We start from the raw sequence: 12,948 nt of genomic DNA on the forward strand, positions 1-12,948 counted from the left end.
ATAAGATAGCCAAATTATTTGAAGAGGTTGTTGTTTATAATTGTATTTAGTTCGGGTATTCATGAGAAAAACAAGACAGAAAATTACACTGAAGAGTACAGCAAAGAAGATGACATGACTTGTAAAAATAAGGAGATATCAAAGAGACCAAAGTCACATTTTCATTCGGCATGGTTTCATACTATAATGGACTGTCCTTATATATGAGAAGTTGCTGATGACACTCAAGGTGTCAATCAGAAACATCTTTATTATAGAAAAGGGTAGGCTGCGTACATCCGACCACCCCAAACCCCGCATTGACGGGAGCCTCTCAATAGCATTGGGGTAATGTAATGTTTTTTTAAGAGGGTATGCTTTTCAGGAACCTATAGGTATCACATAAAAGTCAAATACTAATTGCTCAGAAAAGAAACTAACAATTTATGAATAAGCACAGATAAACAATAATACTTAACAATATAACTATTACCTCAACTCCCAAATAAGAAAGTAAAGAAAATCGAAGCTGTGAACCTCCACAAACCGCAACCTGCTTGTATGCTTCCACAATTCGTAAAAAGACCAGCTTTTGAAGCGCATCATTGTCTTCAACAGAAAGTTCTATAGCAGGTGCTGACATCTTAGGCAAGACAAAATTGTGAAGTGAAACTAGTGAAGTTGCTGTGGAGGCCATTCCAATGTTTGCATCAACTGCAGCAGCTCTGGAGCTAAGTTCCTCAGACTTCTCAGTCGACACGGATGGAAGTGATTCTGCTATAGATCTTCTCCCAACACTGGTAGCTTGATCTTGGCTCCCATCATCCAAATCTGTGGAGGCTAATGACGAAGAAGCAACAAAATCACGCAGTCCAACCCTATGAGCATTATCCAAGCCTGGAATGGCAGTATCTGTGGGTCCCACGTCTTGCAACTCAGAGGTACCAGCTGAAACCTTGGGTATTTCCAAAAGATTATCAGAAACAACAGCACACGGTATATCTGAATCGACAAGCTCCGTCGATTTGTTTGAAACAGTACATGCCACATTATTATCAGCAATGTCCATAGCATGTGAATCTTGTAGAACTGGATGCTGTCAACCAAGAAGCAACACAAGGATCTTAATTGAAAATAGATCAACAAATAGAAGTAATATAAGACTTGTAACCTTAGTAAGCAAAGAGCATATACTAAAATCCTATGAGCTATGACATAGGAAATTCACAAGCAAACACGTTCTAAACCTAAGAGAGGATAAGAAGCCATCACCAAAAAACGACAAAAGTTCAAAAATAAATAAAATAAATAAGTAAAATAAATAAGTGATAGATACAAAAAGTTTATAGACAAATGAACTGGAAAACACCCATTACATCAGACCACGTTAAACAGATAGGGCACATATAGAAAAAATCCCAGATTACCCCAACAATATTAGTCCTAACTCCTTATAACAGATATACAAAGATCATGCTCTAAGAAAGACAGCCAAATCACAAACAAAAAGTACATTTGAAGAACACCCTGTGAGGCTCTCATACTTGTTCCTCCCAAAGACAACCCACTTCGTTTGTGGCCTTGTTTATGAACTTGGTTCTAATAGCAAAAATACAAGCATCATGCTCCAAGCAAAGCAACGAAAATGAACTTTTAAAAGAAACCCTATGAGGCTCCAATATTTTTTCCTCCCAAAGCCAATGCACTTTTTCTGCAATTATCACATTAATACATCTGTCATTTACCCTAGAAGCTTGTAAACAATTTTTTTCATGGAAACTTTTCTGGGCCCATCTGTTACATGCTGCTGTATTTGTCGAAGAATCCATGTCCACCACTAGTTAAACTTCCCAACAAAAAACATCACTAAAATTTTCATATACATCAATAGCAGGAACGACTAAAATATTCAAAAAATGAGGGACAGGAAAGATGCAGCAGGACAAGAAAAAAGCTTGCCTCAATGTCATATGACACTAGTTGTTTAGCATCCATTGCTGAGGTTTGTTCAGAATCGCTACAGTGGAAGGCATTTGTCAAAAAAGATGAAATTTGTCTGAAGGGACTTTCAGTATCCACACTACTTTGCTGCAAACCTATATTTGCTTGAAGCTCATCTCCCTCAATCATGGGGCAAGTAGAAGGCAAGTTTCTCAAGTTAGCTATCACCACGTCTGCAAGTAAGTCGGCAGAGATACCTGATATAAGAATCTGCAAAGATGCAGCAGCCTTTTCACCTTGAGCAACCAAATCCCCAAAAAGCCCTATAAGATGTCGCACGGGAGCTGAGTCATCTTCATTAGAAATATTTGCTTTTCCAGTTGTATCAGGTTTAACTTCAACAGCTTTATAAGGAATATTGGACTTATCGGTCAGTTCCTCAGATACAATATGCACAGATCTGGCACGTTTTCCAGGGGTATCATCATCTTCATTTCTGTTACCTACATCCATGTCACTAGATCTTTTCCTTCCCACCTTAGTATGAGCTGCATCATGGTGTTCAAGCGCCAGCTCCTCCTGTCCCATGCCACAGTCAGTTAATGCAGATATTCGTTCAAAAAGTATCCATAATATCCTGCCCAAGTAACAATGGTTTGCTGACACCAACGACACGAGAAAAACATCAATGTAAATTCCTTATAATCTATTATGAGAAGTATCACAATATTCCTAATTTATTTGAAAAAAGAGATTAAGATACACTTAACAATTCTCACTGAAATATTCTTTTATGTCTAAAACTACATGCTTTATAAACAATGGTGTTAATCTAAAACTAATTACTAGTCATAGAAAACATAAACTCTAAACCTCGAGCTTCTCTGTAGTGAAATTGAATCAGTTGAACCCTTAAACAATTTAATATGTAAATTTAACTTTGCCTTGAAGTTGCAAGTGGTAATTAACATAGAGGGCATTTGCACCCTTACTGCAGTTCTGAGATATGACTTATGAGGGAAACAATAATTTTGTGAGAATGTAAATATAAAAGGTATCAACAATTAGGGAAACGAAGATTTATAGGGAAAAAGGTTTGACAAAGCAAGAAATCAAAGAGTGCCAAGAATTTCAAGGAACACACATAAAGAGAAAGTACCAGAAACTTCAAAGAAAAGAGTGTGCTCTTGTTTATAATATATATATAAAGAGAAAGTACCAAAAACTTCAAAGAAACTTCTAAAACTACACTCTACTTTTCCCATTATATTTTCACTTCTCTCTCTATAATAATAATAATAAACAACTCATCATAATGCAAAAACAAGGCCGCATCGCATCGGCCACGTTGTAAAGGTTTTCAAAAAACGAACAGATATTTCCTGCGTTGTAAAGGTGTAAAAAAAACAGCGCTTTGGATCGTATCAAAGGATATCTCAAGCCTTTGAACGTTTTTTTTTTTTTTTGATAAGGATGTTTTTGATCAATATTTAGGCGTTACTATAACCGCATCACTCCCGTTACCGCTTTTTAGCACTATACTTCATGCTACTCCTCAATAATAACCCTTATTCATTTTAATATTCAAGTCATGTAACATTAAAGTAAATTGGGATAAAACAATTGAAATAACAGCTAACAAGTACTAAAGATAGCGCATGACCCGTGTTCAAAACTAATACTACGCGAAAGTGAGTACCTTAACAATTGATATAGGTGTTTCCTGCTTCACATTTCCATTGATATTGGACACTCTTTCAAGGGCCTGTTCTGCCAAATCTCCAACACCCATTTCCCTGAGAGCATCAAGTAAGCGATCCCGCCACTACACAAATTAATAAATCATGAGCTAGAAGCCTGAATAGAATTTCAAGGAAAATTCTCTTATCATGTAAACCGAAGGGAAAAAATATTACACCTGCTAACTAGTAGAAATTACATCATAAATAAACATAGAGAATTGCTCTTTTCTTTTTATTACCATTTAAGCATTTATATATACCATGCCAATCCTTTAAGCTATTTTAAATAGATAGAATTGTCAAAGTGTTCTACTTTTACAATAGGGAAACAAAGAAATCACTCCTTTACCATTTACAGAGGAACACAAACAATTAAACGTCATGCTCTCTCCCTAAAGACAAATCCTTGGGAGTAAAGCAGATAAAATATAACAGTCAAGCACATAAATCAAAAGTTCATTATGAAAGTGCCTTTAGAAAACTAAGAAAACACTAACAAACATATAGGAGAGAGTCAGACCACCACAATTAACTCGATCACAATTGCCTTTATAAGCCAAAGGAGTAAAGAAAAATATTGAAGATATGTTACTAAATGACTATCAGCAACTTCTTTTATTCATCATCCAAAACAACGAGGGAGGCATTTTATGTAGTAAAGTTAGATAGTTTGCTCTAAAAGATAGACAAGGCAATGTTACAGCTTTTAACAAACGCATGACAATAAATCAAAGTAAAGGATTTGTGGCAAATGTTCAATAGAAAGAAGATAATAAGTTGTGTGGAAACTATTCAGATATGGACTGAGACAACATAAGATAGTGAATCACAATTTGTCTACTACCTTCTCCAAATAAGATTTCAAGTAGCAAATTAAGAGAGGGACTGCAACCAAGATTTTGTATTTTTTTATAGTACTTACTACTCCCTTGGTTTTTTAGCTGCCATATTTCTCCCAGAAAGTCCTCATGTGTTTAAAATGAATGTTACAATTAATAAAAGACAGAGAAAGTATAACCAGAAGCTGCAGCGCTAAGAACTTTAACAGCATCCTCGTCACTAGGCAAGTATACATCCCTTTCAATCGGTTAGGAATTTACCATTGTAATATACATGATATCTAATTCCGACCCAAGTACTGGAAGTCACCAACTCACTCTTCAACACTTATATTTCAGAGGTTGTAGACAAACACCAAGACTCTTGTTTCTAACAAAGTGGCAACGGGGATCACAGAATAGTAATTTAACAAGAGATAATCACCAGGTCTAGCAATGATTTTTAAACAAAGTGTCTCCTACATATCTAACATGTGAATCTCTATCTATAGTTTCACATTCAATCAATATTGAGATTCAGTAAGGAACAGGCAAAACAACAACAACAACAACCATGGTAATCAGAATTAAATTTGCATAAGAAACAACAAGCAAAAGCAATACACAATATTATACCGGGGTAGCACTAGGGTGTGCACACTTCAAACACGAGAGAAATGCAGTCTTCAAAGCATTTTGAACTCCATAAGCATGCAATTCCTTTACAACAGAATTTGAAGGATCCAGACCCAGGAGAACTGGAAGAATGCGTCCGTAAAAAGAGGGTCTCTTTACTGCGATGGCTGACAAACTGGTAAAGGCATAAAATAAAAAAGGCCAACCAATTAAATGCAATAATCATGAGGATCCCAAGATTACAACAACAACGCCAAAGCCTTAATCCCAACATATAAGGTTCGCAACATGAACCAAAACAAATCAATGTGCGGCTACAAAGATTATAATTATCATACCCTATCTAATACTAATCTACAACCAAGAAAATCAAATATCAATTTGCATCCACATATAATGTCCTCCTCCACGTAACTGGCGCTTTATAACGGATTTGAACCTACTAAACTGCAAAACCTTGTTATCATTGATTTAAAATCATGGAGTAACTCCCATTATAAGTTGTTATTCTAAATTATTAGTCATTATTATCTTTTTTTAAAATGTATTCTAAAAGGACTATTATAAGTTGTAATTTGAAAATATCTTCTGGAAACATAATTATTATGATAAAATGGATTTTCCTCAAGTTAAAAACCGACATTGCGAAGTCCGCAAAACGAGTTGTAACACTGTGGCATGTCGCATAGACGACATTGTGACCATTAAAGCAATCGCAAGAAACGCAATATTTTTCTAGGAACATAACACTAACACTCTAATCATATAGTAGTGTTGATCCAATGGCAATGCGGTAGAAATTCTCTTTAACCTTAGTGGTGATAATAATGGGGTCGTAGCTCACTATTTGAATGAACTTAATTGTGTGTTTTACATCTTGATCAATATTGCCATCTTTGTGAAAATTTGAGTTAAGGTACTTCACACACTCAAATGGAAGGGGAAGCTTCGTATCTAACTTTACAACACCTTTACTATGATCCTTCGTGCCTAAAAGACATTCATATATTGTCTTACTCATTGAAAAAAATCGTGGATGTTGTCACGATTGCGATAAAGGTCAAGATGCCGCAAATGCAGCACCTTGCAATGTTACAACTCATCTCGTGGTCCATGAAATGTGAATTGTTGACTCAGAACATCAATTTATCATAGTAATTCAAGTTTTCTAGAACATATATCTAAACTAAAGCTTATAATAGACCTTTCTAAACCTAATGCACTTTTAAAAAAGGTTACAAATTGACAATTAAATGACTTCATTAGAAAAGGCCACTAACAAGGCAAGACATAGAATGACTAGGGAGGAGAATATGTATGGATGATCATTGGAATTGTTTTTCTTAGTCAAAGATTAGTATTGAACAGGATCAAAAAAAATATAATCTTTATTACCAACAATCTCTCGCTGATTTTTTTTGGAGAATGTAGACAACCCCATATGTTTTATTTAAGATTGTGGCATTGTTTGTTTATTGTTGTAGTAGAAAGGAGAAATAAGCTTCAAAACCATGGCAATAAAATGCATTTTAATGTTTTCCCCTAAACTATTCCCAAGTAAAAGAAAGCACAAAAAGCATAGGTTGGGAAAGGTTTAGATATCTCATAGAAGATAAATTGTCCCAAGTCCCAACACAAATATAAACATTGTCAAACCCAATACACCATGTTGATACAAGATCACAACAAGTTTAACATAAAAGGATGCCTTTACTTTATCAAAATGTTTGTGTTTATGCTTTATATGTTTGCAGCAATTGAGGATACAACAACCAAGGATCCATCTCTACATCATACGACCGCATATTCAAAAATGCTTCGTTAATCAAAGTGCATGAAGACTAAAATTAAGGATTATAAAATTACCAAGAAACCAAGAAGTTCGTGAAGAGGATATAATTTACCAATTAATGAGCACAACCATCATCGATGTGCTGAGGGATTTCACCATAGGTAAGCGAAGTTGACCAAGCAATAATCCCAAGCTTTGAGTAGCTTCAACAGATAGTTCTCCAAGCTTGAGAAAAGGATGCCCTTTACGGAGCCATGATATATTGAATCCCATTTCTTTACCTACAACTAAGATCAGACTACTAAGCACAATTATATCAGCAAGAAACATTATGTTCAAAATAAAAATCCAGAAAATTAGTAGTCTGTAACAATTACCCTTATCATCACTATCACTAATCGGATGAGTTGGCGGCTCAGTACCACCATTGGGATCTGGTGTATAAATGAGAATGATAGATGCAACAAATTTCAGTGCCAATAATCGTATCCCATCACTTCCAGACTATAAAATATAGGCGGTCATCAGCAATGTGACACGAATGAATAACTAAAAAATGTCTCTTAAAGAAAACAAATGCTCACTTTCAAGAAACGAATAAACAAATAAAATAGGCATGGAACTTTGAGCCATGTAGCTTACCTCAAAAGCAATTGTATAGATCTTTTCCTTTACCTTCAGCATCCACTCCCATGTGGACTCAAGCAAATCATCCAATTTGCGTTCATGTAGACCCTAAAATTGCAAGGAGAAGATAAAAAGAGTATCTTTTCATTACAAAAATTAATTATGAGTGAATGACAAGGGTAGAAGACTAAAACATTCTGGGACTAATTCAAACTAACGGACAACTAACAAAGCAGACAAGAAAACTTGATCAAAAAAATTAAGCAAAAAAGGGAATAATATTCAATCAATCTCCTAAAGCAGTTGTACAACTGCACATTGTGGCCCAAGATACTGTTTGAGGAAAACTAACTGACAAATTAATAAAAAAGATTCAAAGCAGTTTATTTCCTGCACAAGCAAACTTGATACGAATCAAGAAGAATGTGAAATTTTAGGGAATAGTATTTGATCGCTCTCCTAAGGCAGCTCTGCTTGCATACTTTTGCACCAAACAACTGCTGCGAGACTGGACTGGAACTGACAGAGCAGGCCAAGACTTTCAATTTGAGGAGGTGGCAAATTATAATTGATACACAAGCAAAAAAATTACTAATTGAAATATATAACTGTGAAAAGATTAATAGCCGAATGACCGGAACACTAGCAAAAATTTATAGTCGGATACACTAACAAAAAGCCAAAAAGTAATAGTTGAATGACTAATACACTAGCAAAATAGTTATATAAAACAAGTTAAAAAGTCAAAAATTAATAGCTTAAGAAAATTATACAACTGAAAGATTTGAGCCGTAGACCTCAAGTTTGATTTATATTATCTAACCACTAAGCTTTACTAAAATTTTCTGATATTTATTTTGTCTTTGTACTAAATATTATAAATTAGTACGAAGGGTCGCTTAACACGTACAATGGGCTGCGTGTTTGGACTTGAGGAGTTGAGTCCCCCCTGCTCCCCCATGTAGCTACACCACTAAGAAAAGACTCCACTCTCGTCTTATTCGCCTTTTTACTTTAGTGCTCGCCCTCATATGAGGGCCTAAGCACTTCACTCTCTGGGGTCTACTGCTTTCTTTAATTGTGATATTCTATTGGTATTCTCTAGCCCAGTGGCAACAAAAGGGGACTTTGAGTTTATGAGGGGAATAAATTATACATACTTGAAATTAAGATCAGTCACATAGTGAGAACCTCCTTAAAAGCAGCAAAATTAGCTCCTTAGAACAACTGTACAAGCCCTCTATCTAGCAATTACAAAAGGAATTCAATCATAAATTTGGATAAGATGATAGTCTAAGTGTCCATTCTAACATAAAACAGCAATGAGGATCACTCTCAAATAACTCAACAATTTCGAACTCTGTATGATGAGGCCCTGGCTCACTCAAACACTTTCAACAAGTTTGTGTGATAGCCCATTCGAAACACAGTTCAAATACGTGATTTAGATCGCAATTATAGTAGCAATCACACTAATGCAAGGGTGATACATATGTTGTGCTGCCAAAATTTAGGTCAAGACCATAAGATGTCTTAAACCAGTCTAAAATGTGGTTCTATTAAAACCTATGTGTTCAACAAATCTAAAAAACCTAAAACGTTGCCAATATGATATGATATGGCCTTGTTTTGAAACTATGATCCCAAATTCTCATTCAAAAAGATCCTATCCAACATGGAAATTCCTTGATGAACAAAAGGCCCTTTTTTACTGCAAAATGTGGTTTTGGTTGCAATCGTGGTAGCAATCACACTAATGTGGATGGTGTAGTTGCAATTAGACCAACGAGATATCCTTCGAACCGACCTACAAAACAACTTTTACACCTTTATGATACAATCATTATAAATTTGATAGATCTAAAAAACTTATGACGCGATACGATACAACTTTGTTTTTGCACAATGCCTCTTTTAGCCCAAAAAAATTCATATCATCATGTAATATAAAGAGATCATTAAGGGAGTGAAATAAAAGAAGAGCTTCTTCCAATGGAATCTTCAAGAAACCCATATGTACTACAAACCCCCATTTGCATTGCTATAATGAAAAAAGAATCCATTTGCAAATTTTTATGGAGTAGATAAGAGGAGAGAGACGTCTAAGCCATTCTATGCAAGAACACATATGCTTCTAATGACATAAAATCTCCTAGTAACACAAAATCACAGGGTACAAAATTGACAAAGACAATTCATCATCTTGTTTAATAAGAGGACCTTGAACATATGCAAGATAATACTTCAATACATATTTGTAAATCCTTGTAAAAGGATATCAAATAATTATAGTATTTTTGTTTCAATCTGATGATCTAATAGAATCAACAAGCTCAATGAGCCTTTGCAGCAAACGTTAACCAAAATATCAGATTATTCAATTTGTGCTTGAATACAATAATTGATTTTGATCCCAAAGCGATTGACCCCTACCCAAAAGGTATGTGTCTAATAGGGAATAGACTTTTTTATTATTCAAGTTCTAAATATAGACTAGGATCTAAACCAACCCAAATACACCAAAAAATGAACAAAAACAAACCAAATGACTCATCACATAACAAGTCACAAGCTCACTAATAGTCTCTATAGTGAGTTGATGATATAGGAAAACTCAAGGCCTTCCTTAGCAAGGTAAGCAAAATTTGACCTTCAATGAGTCAAAATAACTGTCCATCTCATATTTTAGCCACCTGCGTCATAGTTGAACTATACTGGACTATCCATCTGTCCCACAGTCAGCATTGACTAGCTCTAAGCATAGTCACATCTCCCAATATTTACAGATTCAATTTTCCAGAAGCTATTGATAAGATTATGTCCCAAGGATTACCTGAATTGCTATTTTCTCCAGAGTGCAGCAGAATATATTAGTACATGATGTAATAGCTTGCCGAGCCACAGCTGGAGTATCATCATCCACAACAGTCAACAATGCAGGTATAGTTTCTGGTAAAAACTCCAAATGCTTCAACCCAATTTCACCAATCACCCTATGATCCAAATGGAAAAATGAGATACACTGATTGAACTCTTAGGAGAAGAGAGAAAAAAATTATGGCTAAAATGAACGGTTGAAGGACATAGTAGTTAATAGACAAAGAAAAACAATAGAAGATAATATTTGCATCTTATGGACCGACCTTAACAAATCAAGTCCCAAAGAATTACATCCACCAAAAATCCAACTCATAAGTGATTAATTTTTTGAGGGAAATAGTGTACTCCCCAATCAATCATGATTATTCAAGTAAGACAAGAAGAAAACATGCCAAAAATATGACCAATTTATGTTGTGGAAAATTGAAAGTATTTCCAACTGCTCTTCCATCCCAGCGCCTCCAAAGTAACGAATAAATTCACTGAACAAGAGAGGCCTTATGAAAAACAAGTCTAGTTCATAAGACGCATGTTGTGCTGCCAAACCGCGTGCCCTAGACAAGCTCGAAGTCCTACGTTTGACATCCTCTCCAATGAATTAATCATCTCCTATTGTAGTAACTCCAATAAAAACTAATAATAAGACAACTTCACAAAATTACATTGACTAAACATCAAACAAATTTGTTCATCTAACATCAGCTTAATGAGGTGTTTGGAAAATGGCTTGATCTTGGCTTTTAGGTCCGTCATACAGATAAAAAAAAAATGTTAGAAAAAAGCTGGCTTTCAAGACAAAACCAAAAAACTGCTCATTGCTTTTTTGGCTTAAACAGTATATTTATATGCTAATACTTCCGGTTGGTCGAACCAACCAATACCTCCAGCTCCGGCCAAACCCAATACCAATTTAATTGATCATGGATAATGGGCAACAATCGTTTTGTTATCACCTACAAAGATGAGATTTGCGTACATCCGACCTCAAAACATGGAAGGCAATTAATGTGGTGATGAAATGTTATCGAATATTCCAGTCGAATCAAATTGAACTTATTACCATTATAAAAAGTTCCATAAGCATGAAACTTAAATAAAGATAGATAAAGTAATTTAAACGGAAACTTATCAAATAAAAGCTGAATGAGAAAATCAAAGAGAGAAAAGTAACATACTCAGAGATGCATTTACGAACAGGGCTAAAATCATCAGACAGGAGCTTCAACAAGGAAGGAAGAAAATCAGATAAAGAGATAGAAGAATCTTGAACACTCTTCAACAATTGGTGCTTAAGTTGATGAAGGTTTTGAAACTTGGAAGGGTTATCAGCAGCGAAGGTAACTGAGGCAATGAGACTTCTAATCTTATCTCCACAATCAGTCGCCATGATTCCCACCATTGTTCTTTGAAACTTTAGGGAATTGCAATCTTGATTTTGCAATGAATTTGCTAAAACCTGGGTCGGATGCCTAAATATTCTAGGGAATTATTTGGGGGTGAACTAATGAAGGAAATGGAGTTGGGAGAAGTGAGGAACTAAGAACTACTCGTAAGTCTTAACAAGGAGAGGGATTTTCCAACTCTTTTTTATCTTGTGATTTTGATTTTGATGTCAAGGATTTTCACTTTTGGGTAGTGTTGGGCAAATGGATGTTAGGCCGGAAATGTTGGTTAGTTGTTTGTTCGACTTAAAATATTGATGGCTAAATTAGATTTTTAAATTAGTTTTTATTAGTCGGTTGATAGAAATGTTAGGTAAAAAAATAAGTGTTGATCGTTAGTTGTTTATTAATGAAAAAGTAGAAAAAGGCAAAAGTGAATCGAAAAATCCCTTATAGTTTTTTGAGCTTGAAAATCAGTTTTTCAATTGGCTTAAAAATGTTAGAACAAGCACCAAATCGCCCTTATGTGGAGGGTCTTCAGGGTGTCGTGATGATGGTGCAACGAAGAACACGAGTACGGGTCAAGACAAGGCTCGAGGTGATGATGGTCACTTGAGCAAAGCAGCAGCAGCCAGAGACCATTGAAGGGGCGCTCGACCAATCGAGCAAAGCTGGCTCGGTCGAGCCAAGTTGCTGCAGCTCATCAGAAGGGTCTGGAAGTTCACTCGGGTGGTCGAGCGGGCTTCAGCACGTGTTCTAACGAGTTTATGTTTTAGTTGCGAGATTTGTTTGGGCTTTAATCTATTGATCCTATGGCTTCTAATATGTGCTACGCTATATAAGGGAGTCTTAAAACATTACTAGAAGCATGGGAATGAGGCTAATACACATGAGAGAAGCTAGGGTTTGAGAACCATTAGAGTTTCTTCTTCTTTGTATTAGATTGTGAATGATCTCCATTGTTGAATGGAATAACTATCTTGAGAGCTTGTTCTCAAGTGTGTTTGGTTTGTCATTAGTGTATTGTAGAATATACTAATAAAAGAAATCATCTTTTGAGGAGAAGTTATCCATAGATACCTTTATAAACACATTGTGTTGATTGTTTTGTTGTGTCTCTTGTTTATGCTCTATTTTTCACTCATCTTCTA

General features: G+C 35.4%; 1 protein-coding gene across 4 annotated transcripts in view; it reads right to left on the reverse strand.

The window, feature by feature from the left end:
• LOC130804737 (uncharacterized) overlaps positions 1-12,045 on the reverse strand; it is a 28,445-nt gene extending 16,400 nt beyond the window's left edge. The window contains exons 1-9 of one of the 4 annotated variants that reach the window (XM_057669291.1): positions 11,591-12,045; positions 10,369-10,528; positions 7,551-7,643; positions 7,286-7,412; positions 7,021-7,189; positions 5,117-5,291; positions 3,620-3,745; positions 1,939-2,499; positions 473-1,075 (exon numbers count right to left, since the gene is read on the reverse strand). In XM_057669291.1, coding sequence (XP_057525274.1) covers positions 473-1,075; positions 1,939-2,499; positions 3,620-3,745; positions 5,117-5,291; positions 7,021-7,189; positions 7,286-7,412; positions 7,551-7,643; positions 10,369-10,528; positions 11,591-11,814 — 2,238 coding nt within the window. In that variant the 5' untranslated portion in view covers positions 11,815-12,045. Of the gene's footprint in view, positions 1-472; positions 1,076-1,938; positions 2,500-3,619; positions 3,746-5,116; positions 5,292-7,020; positions 7,207-7,285; positions 7,413-7,550; positions 7,644-8,695; positions 8,776-10,368; positions 10,529-11,590 lie in introns of those variants that run through there. The other 3 variants (XM_057669290.1, XM_057669292.1, XM_057669293.1) reach the window with 3 other exon arrangements.
• Between the last annotated feature and the right edge of the window lie 903 nt (positions 12,046-12,948).

Source organism: Amaranthus tricolor, chromosome 17 (assembly GCF_026212465.1).
Source record: "Amaranthus tricolor cultivar Red isolate AtriRed21 chromosome 17, ASM2621246v1, whole genome shotgun sequence".
Lineage (NCBI taxonomy): Eukaryota > Viridiplantae > Streptophyta > Magnoliopsida > Caryophyllales > Amaranthaceae > Amaranthus > Amaranthus tricolor.